The 25,086-nt window shown below is 34.0% G+C and overlaps 1 protein-coding gene and 1 non-coding gene across 2 annotated transcripts; one reads left to right on the top strand and one right to left on the bottom strand.

Annotated features, from left to right (window-relative positions):
* Positions 1-6,878: 6,878 nt before the first annotated feature.
* On the top strand, positions 6,879-6,951 carry TRNAR-CCU (transfer RNA arginine (anticodon CCU)). Its single transcript has one exon. It is a non-coding gene; the product is annotated as a tRNA-Arg (tRNA).
* A 1,740-nt stretch (positions 6,952-8,691) lies between these two features.
* On the bottom strand, positions 8,692-24,845 carry LOC108324403 (probable glutamate carboxypeptidase AMP1). The gene is made up of 10 exons (XM_017557352.2): positions 23,641-24,845; positions 22,521-22,763; positions 22,047-22,199; positions 16,840-16,911; positions 16,557-16,644; positions 16,356-16,439; positions 10,354-10,442; positions 9,400-9,513; positions 9,152-9,286; positions 8,692-9,038 (listed from the first exon to the last, which is right to left on the bottom strand). The coding sequence occupies exons 1-10, from the start codon at positions 24,577-24,579 to the stop codon at positions 8,856-8,858; spliced, it is 2,100 nt and encodes a 699-aa protein (XP_017412841.2). The 5' UTR covers positions 24,580-24,845; the 3' UTR covers positions 8,692-8,855.
* Between the last annotated feature and the right edge of the window lie 241 nt (positions 24,846-25,086).

A 25,086-nucleotide genomic window follows, 5' to 3' on the forward strand; every position in this document is an offset into this window, starting at 1 on the left:
AAATTGTATGATATATAGTACAGATCGAACGGTTAACACCCAGGACTAGGTTAAAAGGTATACGCAATGACCGAACGGTTAAAGTAAATGGTCTTGCAATTGACTAGTATACTCTTCTAGTCAACGAACGTTGGTTAAAGTAAATGGTCTTATTCATGTTGGGCCGACACATAGTTCATGGTCATTGGGCCTCAGTAAGATAAACGCTTGAGTTATTGGGCCAAATCCAGCAATATAGTGTAACTCCCATAATCTCACACTTGATAATTCATAGTTGATATATATATATATATATATATATATATATATATATATATATGTTTTAAACTCAAATTTCAACTACAAACTCATAAATATAACTCGAATACTTCTAATTTATTCTTCTATCTCTTTCTTCATTGGCACTGAATCAAACGACATTCCTTCATTTGCTCCCGTATAACGAATTATACGATCATCGCACATACACAAACACAAACAAGTAGGGTGAGCTAACATGCAACAAATCATTTATAAAACATGCATAATTACTTTGATACACTCAACAAACATCATATAATAATTACGTCAGACACCCTCATACCATCATACAACAATCGCACCATAGATACTCATCCCATCATACCACTATTCCTAATAGACACTCATCCCACAATACACAATAAACACTCATTCCACAATAGCCAATAGACACTCATTCAACAATACCCAATAGACACTCATTCCACAATACCCAATAGACACTCATTCCACAATACCCAATAGACACTCATTCCACAATACCCAATAGACACTCATTCCATAATACCCAATATACACTCATTCCACAATACCCAATAGACACTCATTCGGATGATACGTTGATGAGCGGTCACGGGAGGTTATGTACTTGTGATGACTTCTACTTCTTCTTACAAATACACTTCCAAAATACTCCATACCATCCACAAGGTTAGTCCTCAACACTATGTCCAAAACCGGCACATAGACCAGGACCTCCTACCCCTCTCACCACATAATTCATCCTTCTCTACTTGAGACTGAATGATTATTAGAGTATCAGGATAACCTCCAACAACAAGACCCTCAACATCAACATATACACAAATACCATATCATTACATAATCTCTCCACGAGACTCATACCATGCCCATATTCCTCAACTCATATTATACCATTACAAAATCTCCCCATAATACTCATATCATGTTCAGATGCATAAATTCAAATCCAATATAATAAAATACAATCATCACAGAAATCATACAAAATGAATATATCACAAAATAAATTAACAATACTAAAATATCACCATAAATGGTCACCGGAGAAGAATCAAATGTTTGATGAATTCATCAACTCATACTATGCTCAAATTCATAATTCCATATCCACCACAATAACATGAATTTATCAGAAATTTTCATTCCAACAAGATATATTGCACAATAATTTAACAGTACATAATTTGTTCAATAAGATTTAAGTTAAAAACTTGTCGAGTAGACTTCCAGGAAAGAGAGGTACGTCACAATGGAAAACTTAAGTACCAAGTCTTTCCTTAGCCAAAGTGTTCCTCAACTAGTTTTAACAAATTTCTTATTTACAGATTCAAAACAACAACATATAATATTAACACAAAAATTCAATATAGATAGATATATAACAAGCATATATGTTTTTCATTAACATTATTCACACAAAATTTCAAGACATGAATAGTAATAAAACAATACTAAATCATAATATAAAAGCTTAGAAATGTTAGCTCCCCTACCTCTATTCCAGACTTAATCTCTTGCTCAGAAATTGTTTCCCCGAAAACCCTCCAGAACCTCTACTCTTCTTGCAACTAAAAATTTCTTCCTAACTCTTTCTTCTTTATTTCTCAAGATTTCTCACTTGATTCTTCCTCTCTTTGTGCAGAATAACCTCTCCTCTCATGGCTATTTATAGTCCAAAAATTTTACTATTTAACAATTTTTTAATATTATTTATTATTTTAATATTATTTTTTTATATTAATATTTTAATTACCACTTGACATATCTGACCCCTCAATAATGACTTCAAACGTGGAGTGCTTATCCACTATCATTATTTTATTTTATTTTTTTAAAAAAAAGGTAGAAAAGAGTTTGAACTCATGTTCTTGAAATCACCACAATTTTCTACCATTTAAGCTACCAAAATTTCTTATTTAGCTTTCCACATTTATTTTTACATAAACTTATTAATTATATTTTCCATTCACAAAGAAATTTATTACTACTAGTAATAAAATTGTTACTATTAAGGTAAATATTTTTCATGGGTCTTACAGATAGGGCCAATGATATAATCGGACAAATAATAAAATAATACCAGAATGATTAAAGGATATTATTTAACGATGTTAATGATATCCGATTAAAGATATTGATAAGTTGTTTATGAGCAACTGATTGGAGAAAAGGGAAGTTTATTTTTATTTGATCTATGAAACACTTATAAATATAATGACAAGGCCAAAAGCCAGTTATGTTCGACTAGATCCCAAATACTCAATTGTGATAAACAATTCACTAAACTACGCCTAACTTGAGCGTCGGAGTGCCTTTTGCAGGTACCTCCCCACCCCCCTCCCCCCTTGTCAAGAGTGCAAGTAAGCGGAGTTGGCGACTTAAGCATTGGAAGATAGGAAGATTACATTAGAAAGGTACATCTCTCAACCGTACACATACTCATACAAAAACATTTTGGCGCCCACCGTGGGGCCGAGAGAAGCTGAAGAAACCCAATGGTGACCACGAGAAATATGGAGGAGCAACAAAGTACCAGAGAACTGATCACATATATGCAAGCACAGATGCAAGCACAGATGTAGGCTCAGGCACGCGCACAGTTGGAGATGCAGCAAAAACACGAGGAGGAGATGGCGACATTGAGGGCAAAACGAGGTCGCCCTGAGCAGTCTACTCAGCACTTGGTGTCGATAGCCCACCAGGATCACAACCGCGAGAATGAAAATGATGCAAGTCGTAATTGGCAGCCATCCCATCACACCAACCCGAACGATCGAGAAAGAAAGGAACCAACGCCCCTGCAAATCGTTCGGCCTACCAGTTTACTCCCTTTTACGGCGACCATCATGCAAACTTCAATGCCAGAAAAAACTCCTCCCGCATTGGATAAATATGATGGATCAACTGATCTAGATGATCACCTCAAGTTGTTGGTTAATGCAATGACATTCTACACGAACAACAACATTCCCTTTTGGCCATTAAGAACCAAACGAGCATTCAGTCTTAGCATCAATGTCAACCAGCTTCGACACTCGCAAGCCCTTAGCTTTGTTCAAACATACATATATTTTGATAACTACTTTCTATACAACCATCGTAAATTTATCTTATTCTTTGATTGAATAGTTTAATATCTTAATTTAATGTTATATTATTTAAGCTTTATTCTTTAATTGAATAAATATATGGAATAAAACAGATGGAGACATCACACTCTAACATATTAATAAGTCACAAGAAATATAATTCACGGTATATTTCACACTTATCTCTCATGTTGATATTTGGATATTATTTTCTTAGTTGAATGAAACTTTTTTTCTGCTAGCAATTTCATAATTTCATATGAAGACTCTCTTTTGGATGTGTTTTTAAATTGCTAGAAGAATAAATCTCAAAATCAAATCAACATCATCCATATAAAACTTTCGTGGGTCATGCATAAATTTACTAATAACATTCACTATATAGGTAATATTTGGACATGTATGGGATAAATAAATTAATTTTCCTACCAGCCTTTGTTATCTCTCTCTGTCTATGCTAGTTGAATTTGAATATTGAAAGAGTTTATGATTTTGTTCAATTAGTGTATTAACTAGTTTACTCCCAAGTAGCCTAGTTTCCAACAGTAAGTCAATAGTATATTTTCTTTGCATAGAAAAATACCATGTTTTGATCTAGTTACTTCAATGCCCAAAAAATATTTGAGGTTTCCAAGTTGTTTCATCTCAAATTCAGATGCAAGATATTGTTGTAAACTAGAAATCTCATCTTGGTCATTTTCTATAACAATTATGTCATCTACATATATAATCAAAGCTGTAATTTTTCCTTTTCCTCTCTTCAAAAATAAGGTGTGATCAAAGTTACTTACTCTATAGCCAAAAACCTATAGACTTGGTAAACCTTCCAAACCATGCTTTTGGGGATTGTTTTAATCCATATAGAGCCTTCTCTAATTTGCAAACCTTCCCAATTGAATCTGCCATGCCGGGTGGAGAATCCATATAAATTTCTTCTAAAATTTCTTCATGTAAGAAAGCATTTTTCACATCAAATTGTAGAACATGTCAATCTTGGTTTACTGCTAGCGACAAAAGTATTCTCACAGTGTTGAGCTTGGCTACCAGTGCAAACATCTCTTGGTAATCTACACCATAAAACTGAGTGTAACCTTTAGCCACAAGTCGTGCTTTATACCTCTCAATAGTTCCATCAGCTTTATGCTTAATTGTAAATATCCATTTGCAGTCCACTGTTTTATTTCCTCTTGGTAAGGACACAATATCCCAAGTGTTGTTTCTTTCTAAAGTTGTCATCTCATCAACATTGCTTTCGTCTATCTAGGATCTGCCAAAGTTTCCTATATATTACTAGGAATAGAAATTGAAGATAATTGAGATACAAATGATGCATATGACTTGGATAACTTGTGAGATGACACATATTTACTAATAGGATATTTAACATTGGCTTGGAGGTCTGGATCATATTTAGTTGGAGGTTGACCACGGTTAGAACGGGGTGGAGAATTATATTGAACAGTAGTAGACTCTGTGTTTGGTGTGTTGGTGGTCTCATGCAGACAATAATCAATTTCATGATCGGTTTCATCTAAATTAGTATTATCAAGGGTAGATCAAGAGAAGCAAGTTTATGATTAGTTTCATCTACATTAGTATTATCAGAGATAGGATTAGAAGGTACCTATGAAGAGTCAAGCTGAACTTGTGGAGAAGATTGAGCCAATTGATTATGATCAGAAGACACTATATTAACCAAAAAAAGAAGTGTCCATATTTGGGATTGACTCACTTCCTGCATAATGATCCTCACATGATAATTTATCTTCACAATATAATTTTATATCAAATATATCAAACATATTAACCCCATCGACATTAATAATAACAATTTTAGAACAAATTGGGGAAAAATTAGTAAATTTATGAGGATCACAAGTCATATGATCAGTAGGACTTGAATCAATTATCTAATCACTATCCCTAGTAACAACAAAAAGATTAAGGACATAGTTAGATTTACCTAACTTGGTCACAAATTCGGTAGCAGTAGAAATATAACTCTTGGAAGCCGCGAAAATCCCAGAATCATATTTCTCCCATTGATTCTTATCGAAAGAAACCATCAAACATTTAATGAAAAAAAGAAACACGAATTTCTATGTTACAGAGGATATAAGTGTTTTGATCTTGACACCATATAAAAAAAGTTTAAAGAATAATTCTGATTATTATTTCAGATATTAGTGTACCATACATATACGTACAAAGGTCTTATAATTCCCTATCTATTAAAAAAATGACATCTGCACAAATTATAATAATGTTTAAATTATAACTAATAATAATGAATTATACTGAAACTATAACTATTCATTTCAATCGATTATTTACTAAATTCTTTTTATTTATTTATTAATTGATGTTTTTTAATATTATGTTAATTGTTAAACCAATGTGTTTTATGTGATGAGAAAAAAAAAGTAATGGATATTAATTTATTTTCGTTTATAAATCCATTTTTTTATTTAAATTATTCGTGATTCCTTTTTCATCATTTTTGAGACTTAAAAGTAATTCCGAAGTGAAGAATTGATCTCAAATTATTGTTGTAAATAGTATATAATTCTTACAATTTTTGCGGTGTTTTTGTTTATAATTTTTTATTTATATTCATCTATTTTATTTTATTTTATTTCTTCAAGTTGTAGTGGTATATAATGTGAATTAGAACATATGAGTCCCATTTTGAAAAAGTTAAAAAAAAAGAAAAAAAAGTAAGAGTTAAAATGTTCTTGATAAATTTGTTACTACATATAAATTTTGATACTAAAACATAGAATATCATTAGAACACTTTATAAAGAAGTTATTATCAATAAATTAATTATTATCATATGAAAAATAAAATCTAATAACTTGATTTATTATTTATCCAGTATAATATTATTTATAATAATTATATATAATTTAAATTTCTTATCTTAAACGATATGGTTTTAAAATATTTATATAGTATTCAATTTATATTGGCTCTTATATTTTACATTACGTTCTTTATTTTATTATTTTATCAGTTACTTTAATGCTAAAATGTTATATTTCTCATACTTTGATTATATTCCAACGTGTAGGGTTGCTTTTTTTTTAATACTTTTTATAATTTAGTTTGTAAAATTGAAAGGTTCTGTCTGATCTTTAAGTCGGTTAAAAATATTTAACTTTGAATAAAATATGTTGATATAGGTAGTTTTGTTTAAATAAGAAGTCTTAGAAAGCAGGGTATGTCTTTGCTACTTGAAAATGTGTAAGTAAATACGTCTTATGCTAAAGGATAATATTTACTACAATTTGGTGTAAACAAGTTGTGATAAGATTCACAGTAAGATAATCTCATGCTATTTCCTTTATCAATAGGAAATATAAATAAATATCATAATTAATTTTTAAAAATATTAAGATCATTGAACTTGTCCATAATAAATTAAATTGAAGTTACTAATTTAGTTCTTTTGTTTCTTTATTTTAATTTAGATAAATCTAATCAAGTGCTTTGAACATGTAAGCGCCTGTAGCTCAGTGGATAGAGCGTCTGTTTCCTAAGCAGAAAGTCGTAGGTTCGACCCCTACCTGGCGCGGTAATTTTCTTTTACCTTTCCTTCTTTTAATGTTTATTATTTTAATTTAAGAAATAAGAATAATATTTTAAGTCAAGTTTAACTTTCTAAAGTAATTTCTTGACAAATATTGTTCAGTTAGTGTTTCACAATAAATCAACTTGATTTCATCATTGAAAAAAGAATTCCATATATAATCAAAACATATCATAATTACATAATTGTTTTGATAAATCTTTAAGCACGTGTTCACTTGATCAAAAAGAACTGTCCACACATGTTTAAGGGCAATGAAATGCATATTCACTTTAACCGAAATATGCTGATTTGCAGGATTGGGGAACTTTTCATCACCAATGTCTAATTTACCCTTGCACATTGTATAATTCTAACTCCTAAAGCTGACATAATAATCGATTTTAAGATGATGGTTGAAGATGAAGACGAGTTTAAAGCTAAAGAAGAGGAAGAACATTGGAGGTGTATTCGGTTACCTTCCACCCGTATTCGGTTCCAAGAGTGTGAATAATTTTTGAAGAATCCGTATTCGATTCCCAGTGGGTGATATTCGGTTCACATACTTCTCAACGAGCTTCATATTCGGTTGCATGCGCGATCTGGAGCAAAGACGAAGGAGAAAAGTGGTTCTCCTACAAGCAGTCCAAAACAGAAAGAGAAAAAAGAAGGGCATCTCGCTTTCTGCCCTGCAACCTCCCTGGAACGGAGAAGGAGAGAAATAGCTCATCGGCGACGCGACAAAAAGACCCCAACGCTGGGTTTGTCCATGAAGAAAAAGAGATTGCACGAACCAAAGAGAAAGGGAAAGAATTTTCCCCGTGCGCGTTGCAAGACTCTATTGCTGGAGTTCTTAGTTGAAGAAGAAGAAAGGTGCTACCCTAGCTACCTTTTCGTGTGAGACAGAAAAAGGAAGTGAAGAAGCTTCACCAAGCAGCCTAAAGTTGGGCTTGCGGGAGGATAAAGGCCCAAACAAAAATTGGAAAAAATATTGGCTCAGGAGAAAGGCCTAAACACACCCTTTTCTTTGCTGAGTTAAACAAAAACTCAACAACTGCTTATCATTGGATAGCATTGACTGTGCAGTCTGTTTTTCCAAAGGACATATGGAACAAAGAAGAAGTTTTCTTTATGTTTTCTTTTTAATCTTTTTTTTATTCTTCAATAATGCAGTATTATTATTCTTATATTGTAATAGATTATTATAACATACATTTATGTATTAAATTGCCTCTTAAATTTAAATTCTAATATATAAATATTTAACATAATTTAATATTATCTTAAAAACTAATTAAGATTTTGCCTTAGAAACCTTCTAATTTAATCTTTAAATAAATAAAAAACAATTTGATAATATTAAATAGACTCTTAAATTTAAATTTTAATGATTAAATAATTAATGTTAATTTTTTAGTTTTTATAAACATTTTTATAATTAAATATAACATTAACAATTATTATTTTATATTACTTTAATAATTAGAGACATTTTGGTAATATTCAATTTTTACTTATTAAACAATTTTTTTATTTGTCACATCAATGAAATTTTATATTAATTCTCACAAACTTTATCTTTAAATCCATTCTTAATTACCTCCAAATCCACTCAAGTAAACACAAAAAAAATTTACCCTCAAATCTCCTTAAATTCATTCAATCACACTTTTTAAATCATCTCTCTATCACTCCGAAGTGAACACAGGATAAAGGAAAGGCAAACCAGAAAAAACGAAGTTCATATAAGCCGACTAGAAAAGTGAATTCTCATCAAAGAAACAATAAACAAACAAGGCAAGTGATTTAACCTCAATGTACAGTTGAACATTTACAGGTAAAAATGAAGCACAAAATAGAAACTGATATTTACAGTTCAACTAAGATAAATTCCATCTTTTCCAGTAGTTTTAGGCCAAATCTCCTCCTAGTGCTGAAGCAGCTCTTTGAATAGCCCTGGCCACCCTCCAAAGCTCATGCTGAATTGCTGCCAGCCTTTCTTTTTCACTCATTTTAAACATCTCAGACATAGAGTCAGCTATTCCAGGGAAGAAATCCAACTTGCTTTCTTGGTCTCTGGGAGGCCCAAAAACCTGTGCAGTAATGTAATGTAATGACACAAATTAGCAATTTATCATATGAAATTTTTAACATACAACTAGCACAAGAAGAGTTTAAAGTGCACATTGAAGGCAAACACACTCACAAGATGCTTGAACCATTGTCTTCCTCGAAGCCCGTCAACATCCAAGAAACCTTTTTCCGTAAGCATCAGTCTATCATTCAATGCTCGTATCTTCATATCCACAAAATGATCTGAGTTTTCTTGCAGTCTCAGTTTCTGCAGTACATGAAGACAAGTAGAAGAAGGCATGATAATAGTAATAGTAATTATGTCAAATTTAAATCATAAATAATGCTAATACATTACAACCCATTGCACTTTCCTTTTACCTTTGATTCCTCATTAGCTTCTTTGGCAGCAGAAGCAAATTCTTGAATCGACGCAGTTAGTGGATGTAGAGAAATTTGCTTGTCTAACAAGTTGCTCAATATGTCATTGTACACCTGTCCAAAGTGGTGGATGGTTATCTAATCAATAATGATACTAGAAGGTTTTGCAATTGATGGAAGACATAGAAGTACAATGTTAGAATTCATAAAACTTCTTTCAATTCACCCCCACATCTTACCCTCTTTGCCTATCAGCCAAATATTAGCATTCTATTCTTTCCTTAGAAAAAACTAAACATTTCAACTAAAGCCAGAATCAAAACTAAATATTTGAATTATCAAATTATAATATATAAGTGAACAGAAACTTTATTTTACAAATTATTGATTTTAAAAGATTAAAACAGACTTAAAATTAAAAATTTAGTAATTTCTCAAGTTCTTACGTAATTAATATTAACACTAACCGCCATTAAGATTTGATGGCCAAGTGAGCCTAGCTCAAAAGATTAGGCTGATCGTTGTCGTGGGTTCAAGTTGTAAAAACAATTCTAGTATTTTAGTATCATAATAATTTTTGTAATTAGAGAAAATATCTATATAATTTTTCTAATTAAAAAAAATATCTATATAATCTTTCTAATTAAGATAAAATATGTGTATGATTTTTTAGATTATTTTGTTTTTCTATTTCTCTTCTGAAAAATTAGATTGCTAAAATAGAGATAAGGAAAACGTAATTATCTTGAATGGAAATAATAAACTTACTCTCTTTTCCAAGTATAACTATTGTGGACACTAAAGATATTGTAAATTGGATTCTAACTTATCAAAACTAATATAATTTTGCCATTATCCGTCTAACTAAAACTCCCTCCTTGTTTGATATTCTAATATCAAAAGATAGTACTTAACAAAAAGTTAATCAAAATACTTATGAAGATAAATGCATACCTGTAACTGATCCGCATAAGACACATAATTGAAAGGTATAATGGAATCATCAGCAAGGCGAAGGGCTAGAAGCCCCCAAATTCCAGTAACTGATACAACAAAGAACAGATAAGATATATCATCTCATGACTGACACATGATTCGCCAATAAAATTATAATTTTAAAGTTTTTGCTACGAGGGGTATATTTTATTTATTTGTTTTGTGGTGATTTTTAAGTTCTCTACTCTCTTCAGTATTTTTTTCTTCTTTTCAATGAATTTAATTAATGTTTATTTTAAAATTTAGATTTCCTAAATAATATTTTTAATTTAAAATATTTAAAATGCTAAACATTACTGTAATAGTTAAATTTTAACAGAATAAAACAATGCAATATAATATAATAAGTAATCATGTATATCATCAGTTACACTGTTTAATAATTATTTGAAAAAATAGCAGTTAATTTCGTCTCTATCAACAAACAAGCCCAATATAAAATACACTTATTCCTTCTATCAGTTTTAGATAGATACAAACAGACATATAGCATAGGGCATATGTTTCAACTCTAGCTCCAAGACTCCATTTTGTTAAAGATCTCTCACTGTATATTTCTATCGGTAAATGTGTGATACCTTTCATTAATTAAATAAGACTATTAAAATAATAGTACAAAAGCAGAATAAAAACAGTCAATAGTGTAGCTATACAAAATATAAAAACTAACCAACTGACTATGCCTACTTAAATCTATCAACAAAAAATATCCCCTGAACTAACAAAATCAATAACTAAATTACACTTTTAACCTTTTTTTAAATTTAAGTTTATGTAACAAAATTCTCTCGTAAACTTAAATTTGTTCATCCTTTATTGTGACCTTTTATGTGATCATTCCACACCGGATTTGTTTTTTTTAATCATATCTTCTTTTTTTTATAGCCCTCCTATCTTTTGTCTTGGTAGACCTCTTTAATGTTTTGACCGATTTTGTTATGTATGAATTTTCAATAACTTCGACCAACTCGTTTATGATCTTAGGCAATTTCTCAACAATCTTGACCAACTTCTTAGTCTTTGTCTGGAATTTTACTCATCAGATTGTTCGACTTCTCAATATTCAAGCTTCTCATACTTGAGTTCATTTTTCACGTTTGCCTTCTCCACATTTGTCGCACCATTTTCCGAAATCACTTCATCCATTGTTGGGACCGAGCTCTCCATGTCCACTTCATCCACACTCTTCTTCATCTTCTTCTTCCGTAAGAAGGTTTCTCTCACTTTTCTTCTCAGCTCGACAAAATTTAGCAATGTGATCGGATTTACCACAATTATAACACTTCCTTGATCTGCATTTGTTTGCATAGTGGCCATGCTTGTTACACTTAAAACACTCCACTCATGACCGATCTCCTTAGTCTTTCCTTTGTCCTCGGTCATGTCAATTCTGCTGAACGGTATGCACTTCACTCTCATTCTTAAAATTACCTCGGTCACGTCCACCTCGTCCTTGGCTTCCAAGACCTCGACTCTGAGTAATTTGGCTCTGAGTAATCCAAATTTCATTCGAGTTAAACTATGCCTACAGTGCTTGATCGAGAGGTTAAACCCGTCCATCTCAACTCCTCCTTTATTCGTGGGCTTCCAATGACCCAACAAGTTCATCCACGGTGAGAACGAACAAGTCCTTCTATTCTTTGATGGCCCACACAATACTTTCGAAATATCTTTTGTAAGGGATCTCCATTCTTGCCGAGTTGGTTGGCCACTTCTCCACTCGAGTTATGTACTCAATTATATACTCTTTGGACCCCATCTTCAACTGTTCAAACTCTCCTGTAGAGCTTGTATCCGGACTTGTCTGACGCGGTTGTCACCTTTATACGCAACCTCCAATACCTCTCAGGCTTCGTCACTATTTTTTCAAATCCCTACTCATCTACTGCATTGTAGTGAGAACACAATGTTGACCCATCTCTTGCATGTGTTTTTTTTCAACAGGGTTGTCTGTGCCACCGTCTGATGTTCATCTTCATCAAGTTCAACGTATTCGTCTTCCACCATATCCCAAATGTCTTGAGATCTTAATAACGCCTTCATCTGTAGGCACCAATTATTATAATTGGTCTTTTTTTTTGTCAATTGTGGCATACTCATACTATTGACAACCTTTGTCATCTCTCTCACAAAAAAAATCAAGCACTCACTTCTTCCCTTCCAAAGCTCTAATACCACTTTGTTAAAAATCTCTCAAGCACAAAGGTATATTTCTAAGTGTAAAATGTGTGCTACCTTTCCTTAATTGAATAAGGCTATTAAAATAGCCGTACAAAAACAGAATAAAAACATTCAATAGTGTAGCTATATAAAAATACAAAAACTAACCAACTGAAAACGCGTACTTGAATCTAATAACGCCCAACAAAAGATATCCTCTAAAACTAACAAAATCAATAAACAAAAATTACACTTTTAACCTTTTTTAAATTTAAGTTTATTTAACACGTTTCTCTTTTCTTTCTGATTCTTTTCTTCCGTTGTCTTCTTGATCATGTCTGAAGAATCCTCAAGCTTGTATTTTCATTATAGTGGGAGTTCAACCTCGGGCTTCATAAACCAACTGGAGTTGTAGGAAGACTTTATTCCTCTGTTGAAGGGTTAGAGGAGAGGAAAACTCAAAGTTTTACTCAATGTCTTTTATAGCACTAGGTAAAGTTCTTTTTTTTTCTCAGGACTAAAAGGGTTAGAGACATGGACGATGATGTTTGCCATCATCTCCAAATTATATGGGAAGAAGTTCAGAACTTTGGATTTGATCTACAATGGTTGAAACCTCATGTTGAATCTGTCTTAGACATGAAAACTCGGGTTGAGAAAGTTCTTGCTGTGAAAAGGTTAAAGGAGAATGTGATTATTTTGGAGAACAATCTGACTATTTTAAAGATGGAAGCAAAGATTTTGAAAACAAAGATGTCTGAAGCAGAGATAAATCTTGAAATAACAAGAAGAGATTTGGTCAAAGCAAAAGAAGGATTTGAAGAATGTGATTTTGGATGTTGGATATGGTAAACCATGATTCAAGATTATTTTCTTTGTTGAATAATTTTTTGTAGGTGGTGGACATGTTTTCTTTTCATCTTTATCAACCTTTAGATGATCCAATATGATTTTTTTATGTTGAACTTGTTTGACATGAATTGCAATAATTTTGTTCAAGGATATTTTGTTGAATAAATGCTACTATGTGATTAATCTTCATTAAATAGAAATCAGGGTGATTAATCTTCATTAAACAGAAATCAGGGTGATTAATCTTCATTAAACAGAAATCAGGGTATGAAATCGATATTTAAGGGTTCATGTTTATTTAAAGCTTCACGACCTGACCAAACCATTTTATAATAAGGAAGAAAAAAATTATAATATAACTAGAGAACTTAGAGATAGACAAAACTAATTAGAAATAAAAGATTTGTTAGTGAGATATTATGTTTATTGGTGTGTATAGACTTTTAGAGGTACATCTACATGTGTTTTAAAGATTCTATCTCATCTTTATTAGAATCTATTTAAGTGTACAAGTGTTTAGCCAAAATGTTGTAAAAAGCTGTTTCATTTTAACTGTAGTCTGTTTTTTGTGTTTCGATGTTGTTCTATCTGGTGCACACTGATCAGAGGTTCTAACCCTTATAAATAAGGGTGATACTCTACTTTACATTCAGCTGAATAATATACAAATATACATACAATTTAAACACGTTACCTTTCTTCTTTCTTATGCCTAATCTTTTATGGTATCAAGAGCATAGGTTCGAAACCTGTGAGTGTGAGTGTGAGACAAACTAGTTTTCTAGTTTGTTCTTCAGGTTTCAAGAAGTGTATCCAGAGTGGTATGAGAATTCTTCAAAGTGTGTATCTTGAGGCCATCAAGAAGTGAGGTATCTTGAGTCTTCAAGAAGTGTAGAAGAAGAACATCTGGGAGGATAAGAGTGCAAGAAGGAGGTTACATTGGAGTTATGGCTAGACTAGGAGGAATAAACTATGGTGAGGTATATGCACCTGTGGCTAGGATGGAAATGGTGAGACTTGTGGTGGCTTTAGCAAATCATTTTGGTTGATCATTGCATCAATTGGATGTAAAGTCAGCTTTTCTAAATGGAAGGTTGGAAAAAGAGGTCAATGTAATGCAGCTTCCTAGATTTGAAGTTGAGGTGCAGTAGGGAATGGTTTACAAATCAAAGAAAGCCCTGTATGGGCTAAAACAGGTCCCTAGAGCTTGGAATCGGAGGATTGATCAATTCATGGACAACATTGGTTTTGAGAGGTGTATTTCAGAACATGGTGTCTATGTGCAGAGCAGCAAAAGAGAAGGGAGAGTTGAAAGACTAATAGTATGCCTATATGTAGATGACATGCTAATTACTGGAAGCAATGGTCATTCAGAATTTCAAGCTCCATAGGCTGAATGAGTTTGAAATGAGTGATTTAGGCAAGCTAAATTACTTTCTTGGCATAGAATTTGTTGAAACTGAGAAGGGGATAGTGATGGATCAATCACGCTATGCTAAAGAGATGTTGGAGAAGGCTGAAATGCAGAATTGCAATGCTGCAAATACACCTGCAGAAGTGGGTTTAAGACTAGAAATTGATCCAGAAGAGGAGGCTGTAGATGTTACTCTTTATCATAGCATGGTAGGAAGTTTAAGATACTTGTGCAATACAAGGCCATATGTGAGTTATAGTGTTGGTCTTGTGAGCAGGTACATGCAAAATCCAAGAATATCACACTTGAATGTTGTAAAACGCATTCTAAGATACATACAAGGCACACACAACTATAACATTCTATTTCAAGAAGAAGAGAAAGTATGGTAATGAGAATAAAGGCCTATTCTGATGCAGACTAGTGTGGAGATAAAAGTGATAGGAAAAGCACAGGAGGGTATTTGTTCTTCCATGGAAACTCACCAATATCATGGAGTTCAACCAAGGAACCTGTGGTGGCTTTAAGCTCTTGTGAAGCGGAGTATATTGCAGCATGTGAGGCAACATGCCAAGCTATGTGGCTAAAATATGTGATGGAGGGATTGAAGATAGAATTAACGGGAAAAATACAACTATGCATTGACAACAAATCTACAATAGATTTGGCCAAGCACCCTACTTCTCAAGGAAGAAGCAAGCATATTGAAACAAAGTTTCATTATATCGTGAGCGGGTGAAGGATGAAACGTTGGAGTTGTGCCATTACATATCAGAAATGCAACTTGCTGACATTCTAACCAAGGCTCTCAAATTTGAAAGATTTAAAAGCCTTAAGAAGCTGACTGGGGTTGCTAGAACAATCTAGTTTTGGCTAAGGGAGGTGCATTAGAATATGTTTAAGTGTACAGGTGTTAAGCCAAAATGTTGCATAAAGCTGTTTCATTTTAATAGTTATCTGTTTTTTGTGTTTCGGTGTTGTTTTATCTAGTGCACACTGGTCAGAGGTTCTAACCCTTATAAATAAGGGTGATACTATGCTTTACATTCAGATGAATAATATACAAATATACATATAGTTTAAACACGTTACCTTTGTGCCTAATCCTTTAATCTTTAAGTCCCTTAAAAATATATCATCTCATGACTCACACATGGATTTGCCAATAAAATTATAATTTTAAAGTTGGCTTAATACCCTATTTTGTCTCCAGTTTCGCTCGCAAATGTCAAATTAGTCCATCCTTTAAAAAATGCGTCAATTACGTCCTCACTTAATAAAATTTGCATCAATTAAATCCCTTCCATTAAATCCGTACAAACGGCGTTAATTATTTTGCATCAAGATAATTAACGCCGTTTGTACAGATTTAACGGAAGGGCTTTAATTGATGCAAATTTTATTAAGTGAGGACGTAATTGACGCGTTTTTTAAAGAATGGACTAATTTAACATTTGCGAGCGAAACTGGGACAAAATAGGATATTAAGCCTTTAAAGTTTTTGGTAAAAGGAGTATTAAACAAGAAATCAAACCAGCTACATGGCGCTGAAAGAATGGATCTCCAAACTCTGTCATCCAGTTGTAGGAGTCGAAAGCAGTATGATAAACAGGATAATCTAGAGAAAAGACATAACATTAGTCAACACATAAAGCACGAGTATGTGATACATTTTGACACGACTTTTTCTCAAATCATATGGAACCCATTCAGTTCATATCAATGAGGTGCGTACCTTTTCCATAATATATATCAATAGATGGAACCCCTGCATGTTGCACAAATGGAGCAAAATCAGAATCAACTCTACCCAGCCTTTGAATCTGCAATCAACCAAGATAAAACTGCTGAGCAACAAATATATGGTTTTTTATCACCATCAATTAATGCTGAAAGATTTTTTTTTCAATTTTAAATTAGATTCCTAAATAAAAACATAACTAGCAAAAAGGGAAAACAATACATATGAATCTATCAAAACTCAAAAGGCATCTAGACAACCAAGAAGTTAGTCCTACATTAGATTTTCCACCACCAGCTGCCCAATTCTGATATATTGTTGTACCCTCATCAGTGTCAGGATCCTTGACCTGAAATAAACAGACATGGAACTTGATGTAAAGTATTAAAGTGTAATGCAAATTCTAGAAGAATGTAGAAACTCCTAAGATAGAAGAAAAGAAATGTAACACAAGTTCTAGAATATTGTAGAAAAATCTAATGATAGAAAGAAAAATCAAGAATATTCTACATAGGTAAAAATCTAGAACATTCCACATAAGTTGTAGCTAGCATGTTCTAGAATAATCTATGGGTCTATAAATATCCATGAACTCTACCATTTGATGCAAGATGTAGACAACATCTACCATTTGAATGAAGCCAATATCTACTACAACTAAAGACAACTACAACACTTCTTCCAACTACTAATCTACATTCAACTATCTCTACATTTTCTCTATCCCATCAACTATTCCTTTCACAACCTCAAAATACTAACAATGGTACCAGAGCTACGTTCGGTCATCTATTGGGCGTAGATAAAAATCTTCAACTACCTTAAATAAAACTATAACTCCATCCTGTACTACCTCCAAAATATTTTCTCAACTCATGGATACTACCAATCAAACATCATCAACTCCAGTACCTATTTTCATAGGAGAAAATTATGATTTCTGGAGTATCAAAATGAAGACATTCTTCCGTTCTCAAGATTTATGGGACATCATAGAAGAAGGATTCATTATTCCAGAAGACACCTCCACTCTTACTGTGGCTCAAAAGAAGGAGTTGAAGGAAAATAAGCAGAAGGATTCAAGGGCTTTATTTGTTCTTCAACAAGCAGTTGATGACACAATTTTTCCAAGGATAATTGGTGCCACAAGTGCAAAACAAGCTTGGAACACAATATAAGAGGAGTTTCAAGGAAGTGACAAGGTACGCAATGTTAAACTTCATTCTCTAAGACGAGAGTTTGAATTATTAAGAATGAAAGAATCTGAGACCATTAAAGACTACTATTCTAGAATAAAAGAAATAGTTAGTCAGATGAGAGCCTGTGGGAAAAATATTCTTGACAAAAAGATCGTTGAGAAAATTTTAATTTTTATTCCCCAAAAATTTCATGCAATCGCAACCGCGATTGAACAAACAAAAGATTTGGCTACATTGTTAGTAACACAACTAATAGGCTCTCTTGAAGCTTATGAACAAAGATTGAAAAGGCATGAAGAAGACTCGGTTGAAAATGTTTTTCGATCAAAACTAAAATTACGGTCTCAAAATAAAGAATATGAAGGAAATAAAAGTAGAGAAGAAATTTCTAGAAATAAAGAAAATCCTAGAAGCTTCTCTATGACTCTTCAAGGAAAATATCCTCCATGTGGCATCTGTAAAAGGACAAGTCATTTGGAAAAAGATTGTTGGCATCATGGAAAACCTCAATGCCACTATTGTAAGAAATTTGGTCACGTAGAAAGGTATTGTCGTAATAAAAATAAGCATCAAGCAAACTTTGCAGAAGAAGATAATCAGGAGAAACTCTTATTCTACGTTAATCAAGAATCTCCTAGTAGAGAAGGAAGTTGGTACTTGGATAGTAGAAAGGTATTGTCGTAATAAAATAAGCATCAAGCAAACTTTGCAGAAGAAGATAATCAGGAGAAACTCTTATTCTACGTTAATCAAGAATCTCCTAGTAGAGAAGGAAGTTGGTACTTGGATAGTGGATGCAACAATCACATGGCGAAAGATCAAAGCATCTTCAAAGACATTGATAAATCTATCAATGTCAAAGTTCGGCTAGGAAATGACACCATAGTGGAGTCTCGAGGCAAAGAAACTATCATGGTGGAGACAAAGAAAGGTACGAAATTCGTCAAGGATGTTTTATTAGTTCCCAATCTTAAAGAGAATCTTTGAAGTATTGGCCAAATGATGAAGAATGGATATTCTCTTCATTTTGAGAAAGATACATGCAAAATTTATGAAAGTAAAATGATAAAAATTGGCCAAGTAAATAGAAGCTTTCCTATAAGCTTCAAACTTGGAACTAATATTGCCATGAAGGTAGAAGTTGATGACTCATGGCTTTGGCATAGGAGATTTGGCCACTTCAACACACATGCCTTAAAACTTCTATATAAGAAAAACATGATGAGAGATCTTCCATGCTTTAAGGAGAATATTGAATCATGCAAAGGATGTCTCCTCGGAAAACAACACCGATTACCATTCTCGACAGACAAAGCATGGAGAGCAAAAGACTTATTAGAGTTTATTCATACCGATGTTTGCGGACCGATGAGAACACCTTCACATCATAACAACAGGTATTTCATCCTCTTCATTGACGACTTCTTTAGAATGATATGGGTCTATTTCTTAAAGGCAAAGTTAGAAGTTTTTGGAGTGTTCAAGAAATTCAAGGCCCTTGTTGAGAAGTAAAGTGGAAAACAGATAAAAGTACTTAGAAGTGATCGTGGCAAGGAGTACACATCTCGCGAGTTTGACAAATTCTATGAAGATGAAGGTATAGAGCGACAACTTATAGTCGCATATACTCCACAACAAAATGGCGTGTCAGAGAAAAAGAATCTCATAGTTATGGAGATGGCAAGATCAATGCTGAAAGAGAAAAGTATGCCTAACACTTTTTGGGTTGAAGCAGTCTACACTGAAGTTTACATTCTAAACAGATGTCCAACTAAAGTAGTCCAAGACAAGACTCCTATTGAAGCTTGGAGTAGAAGAAAGCCATCACCTAAACACCTACGAGTATTTGGATTTATCTGTTACATATATGTTCCTGATCAAAAGAGGCACAAGCTTGAAGACAAGACTATACAAGAAATATTTTTGGGATATAGCACACAGTCAAAAGGCTATCGAGTTTACAACCTACAAACAAAAAAGCTCATCATCAGTCGAGATGTTAAAGTTGATGAAAATGCTTCTTGGAATTGGGAAGAAGAAAAAGTTGTTAAAAGCAACATTCTACTTCCAGTGCAACAATCTCAAGAAGAAACTCAAGAAGAGGCAGAAAATTCAGGTACGCTTTCTCTACCTCCATAACAAGATTCTTCACCTGAATCTAGTCCAAGAAGAGAAAGATCTTTGGTAGACATATATGAAACTTGCAATATGGCCATGATTGAGCCTAACTATTATGAAGAAGCATCAAAGCAAGAAGTATGGGTCAAGGCTATGGAAGAAGAGATTAAAATGATTGAGAAGAATAACACTTGGGAACTCGTAAATTGCCCTCATGGAAAAGACATCATTGGAGTTAAATGGATATATAAAACAAAGCTCAATCCTGATGGAACTATACAAAAGCATAAAGCAAGATTGGTTGCCAAAGGCTACTCAGAGCAACCAGGAATAGACTACAATGAGACATTTGCTCCAGTTGCTCGCTTAGATACAATTAGAGTTTTAATAGCTCTTGCAGCACAAAAAGGATGGAACATCTATCAACTGGATGTCAAATCAGCCTTTCTAAATGGGTTGCTCGAAGAAGAGATTTATGTTGAAAAACCACAGGGCTTCATCAACGAAGGCAATGAAGGCAAAGTACTAAGACTTAGAAAAGCATTATATGGCCTGAAGTAAGCTCCTCAAGCATGATATAGCAAGATTGATAAATACTTCATCGATCAAGGATTCAGGAGGAGCAAGAGTGAGCAACCACTATATATTAAGGCACAAGGTCAATATCATCTCATTGTCTCTATATATATATCGATGATTTTATATATTTAGGAAATAATATAGAGATGATGAAAGAATTTAAAGAAGACATGATGAAGACATTTGAAATGACCGACCTTGGCTTGATGAACTATTTCCTCGGTATATAGGTGAAACAAGAAAAGGAAAGTATATTTATCTCTCAAAAGAAATATATTGAAGCTTTATTAAAGAAGTTCAAGATGAATGGTTGTAAACCTGTCACTACTCCGCTGGTGGTAAACGAGAAGCTACAGAAAGATGATACAGCACAAGAAGCGGATGCATCATGCTACAAAAGCTTAATTGGAAGTCTTCTCTATCTCACAACCACACGACCATACATTATGTATGCTACAAGTCTTCTATCAAGATTCATGCAAAAGCCAAGTCAGATTCATTATGGAGTAGGAAAAAGAATTTAAGATATCTACAAGGCACAAAGGAGTTTAATATATGGTACAAAACCATGACTAACTCAAGGATGATTGGCTACACAGATAGTGATTGGGTAGGATCAATGGACGACATGAAAAGTACGTCAAGATATGCTTTCTCACTAGGATCGGGTATTTTATCTTGGGCATCAAAGAAGCAAGCAACCGTGGCACAATCAACAGTAGAAGCAGAGTATGTAGCAGTTGCTGAAACCACGAGTCAAGCAATATGGCTACGAAGAATACTTGAAGAAATGGGTGAACCACAAGATGGACCGACTATTATCAATTGCAACAACAAATCGACAATAGCAATAGCAAAAAATCCAGTCCATCATCAAAGAACAAAACACATAGCCATTAAATATCACTTCATTTGAGATGAAGAGACAACTAAACAAATTCGACTTGAGTACTGCCCAACAGAAGACCAAATTACAGATATATTTACGAAGGCATTACCAAAACCAAGATTTGAACTACTATGCATAATGCTTGGAGTTACCGAATTTTCATTAAGGAGGAGTATTAAAGTGTAATGCAAATTCTAGAAGAATGTAGAAACTCCTAAGATAGAAGAAAAGAAATGTAACACAAGTTCTAGAATATTGTAGAAAAGTCTAGTGATAGGAAGAAAAATCAAGAATATTCTACATAGGTAAAAGTCTAAAACATTCCACATAAGTTGTAGCTAGCATGTTCTAGAATAATCTATGGGTCTATAAATACCCATGAACTCTACCATTTGATGCAAGATGTAGACAACATCTACCATTCGAGTGTAGACAACATCTACCATTTGAATGAAGCAAATATCTACTACAACTAAAGACAACTACAACACTTCTTCTAACTACTACTCTACATTCAATTATCTCTACATTCAATTATCTCTACATTCAATTATCTCTACATTTTCTCTATCCCATCAACTATTCCTTTCACAACCTCAAAATACTAACATAAAGCATTAATCAAATACCATGATCAACTATGTTTAAAACACTACCCCCATGCAGATTTGCATATGCATGTATAATTACTTCAAATACCTTTTTGATGATATCGAGAAGGAGATCATCTAGCTGAGGAGTTGAGCCAGCAAAAAAACCAGGCCCTTGAACAGCACAGTCTACATTAAGGTATGCTACAGCTTTGGAACGAAGATTAACAAGGTTTTGTTCAACCCACTCTGTGGATCCTATCTACGGAAACAGATAAATTTGATTTAGAGAGCACATTACTGGAAGTGACACCATCATTGAAATAAAGAAAATTGATCAACATAAAAAGCACAAACTATACATTTACTTTTAAAGCAAAAATCTTATCAAAGACTCTAACGCGTGTGAAAGAGACTAACTCAAGATAGTGGCAACAAATTTAGGTAAATAAGACAAATGTAAGTAGAGTTTCACTTTCACCACATGTGTCCAGATTCATTGACTTATCATTTATGAAAATCGAGTGGCCACATAATGAAAGTGGTTAACCATGATGAACGCAAGATTAGTGGAGCTACCTACCATTCCAAATTCCTCTGCATCCCAACTGCATAGAATGATGGTCCTCCGTGGAGTCCACCCCAAACGCAATAGAATAGCATATCTACGAGCAATGTCAAGTAGGGCAGCTGACCCACTGTTGGGGTCAACAGCACCATATGTCCATGCATCTCTATGGTTCCCAAGCAGAACATAGCGATCAGATTCTTCCCGTCCCTTGATAATGGCAAAAACGTTTTCAATGGTAGCCACTTTCATTTCTCCCTGAAAAACCAAATAAGCCAGACTGAAAACATGCACAGAAAACATACAGCTTGCTAGTAGTTGTTAAGATGAACATCGATATGCTGTCATAATCAAAAACATACAACAACAAACACGAACAATAAACTGTATACCATATCCAGGATGTTTAGAAAGACTTTCATGTTACAAGCTTTTGGTTAACGTTTACCTAGACACACATTAGACTTGGCCAAAAACCTGAACTTCAAAAAATAACTCAACATTTCTCTATATATTTTCTCTATCGTATTTTAATTTAAGTACAAGGTCAATTTGTTTTAGACAAATAATTAGTGAATTTGACTATTCTACCACATAAATATTATGTGTTTTCTGTTAAATATTAAAGAAAAAAAATTTAAGTTGACAATATATCTAAGTTGATCTCTTCTTCTTAATAATGCAAACGAGAATTTAGTTAGAATACACATCTAATCAAAAGTGGTTGCGTATGATAAAGGAGTTCACTTTTGTCATAGTTGTCTTAAAAATTATATTTAGAGTGATATTAGTTAGTTGACTATAAAAGACTTTCAGAAAAAATATAACATACAAGTTACAACTATCAATATATAATAAATTTCTTTATTTTTATAATAATTATTACTTTAAAGTTCGTACCTAAAATAACTGACTAGTAAATTTTTTTCACTCTCGGTGCATCATGGATACACGAGAATTTTACACTGTTAATCAATCAGAATTCATAGTAGGTATAAATGTAGAAACGAACATACTTAGACAGTGTAAAAATTCTAAATTTCTTCTCCAGAAAATTAATGGCACAAAACTTGAACTAATCTAAAATTTTACATGCATGCATGGACTAAAATATGAAGAAGCAAAAGAAAATTACCTGATAAGTGAAGTTGAGGATGGTGGGGCCAGGACCAACATTCGTAACCTTGGAGGACTTTAGGGTACCCGTCCAATCCGAGGGCAGAGGAGCTCCACCAAGCGAGACCAAGATCCTCTCAGCAGCCTCAGAAGACAAAGGCATGGATGGAATTTTAGGAAATCTTCTCAAAACCTCACTATCATCCAAACCCAAACTCTCGCCGCCATCCACCCCACCCCACCCAGGACTCAGCGGGTCCCCAATCCCCCCTCTCATCACGTGTCCCCTCTCAAAACCTCGGGGCCACGTGTCCCCCTCCCTGAACACCACCGCCGCCGCCGCACCATGCCTCTCGGCCGCCTCCACCACCGCCCCACGCCCCACTCCCCCGCCGCTCCTCGCCACCGCAACGCACCCCGCCACCCTCACCCCCGCCGCCGCCAGCAACCGGAAGTCCTCCTCCCGCCCGTAGTTCACGAACACCGCCGCAGCCCACGCCGACCCCGACGGCGAGTACGCGTGGTACGGCGCCACCACCTCCCCGTCCCCCTCTCCCTCCCCCAACTGAAACTCCAAACTCGAACCGTCACCAAAATGAGCCGAGAGAGAGGAGCGCAGCGGGTAGGACAATAGCACGCGGTGCTTAGCGGTCCTGGTTCGGAGCCCGAGGCCGGTGAAGTGGTTGAGCACGTAGCGCGCGGTTAGGGAAGCGGGTTTTGTTCCCGCGAGGTGAGGGTGCACGGTGAGCCCGCGAAGGTAGTTGGAGATCGTTGCGTTGGAGGAGGACGAGAGGAACACGTGGCCGAAGCGCGAAGCGTCGAGGGAAGTCGCGGAACGGAAAGGGAAATGTAGGGAATAAAACCCCACCACTCCAATGACGATTACCGTGACGAAAGCCACCAACGGTGACGGCTTCGCCGCGAATGCCGTTACTGGTTTTAACCGAAACTGAAGCATTCTTTGTTGGTGAATGAAGTGGTTGCGAACGGAGTAGGAGACTCTGTTATGACGGTGGAACGGAGAGTTTGTGTTAGTTTAATAATGGAGTTCGATGGTTATTGGTGTTCGTTTTTAGTTTTTCTGTAATGAAACATGATAGTTCAAATAATATACTATTACTATTAGTTTTGGTTTTATCATGTCTTTTACTTTATTTTCTTTTCTTTTATCGGGTTCATATTTAGCTGTTGTAATAATTTATATTTTTTAATCTAATATTTATTTATTTATTTTATGTTGTTTTCTAATTTAAAAAAGTGATCCGTTAAAGAAAGAAAAGAAAAATGAGATGTAAGAGAATATAAAACTTTGAAGTCATTATAAAATATAAATGAAACTTGAGACATGAAAGAAAATATGTAGATAAAACAAAATAAATAAAATGGTTCAACCTAGGTTAAGAAAATAAATCATCCTTATATATGTAATAATATAAAATATTATTACTATATATTATTATTGAAA

The sequence above is a fragment of the Vigna angularis genome, chromosome 3 (assembly GCF_016808095.1).
Source record: "Vigna angularis cultivar LongXiaoDou No.4 chromosome 3, ASM1680809v1, whole genome shotgun sequence".
Lineage (NCBI taxonomy): Eukaryota > Viridiplantae > Streptophyta > Magnoliopsida > Fabales > Fabaceae > Vigna > Vigna angularis.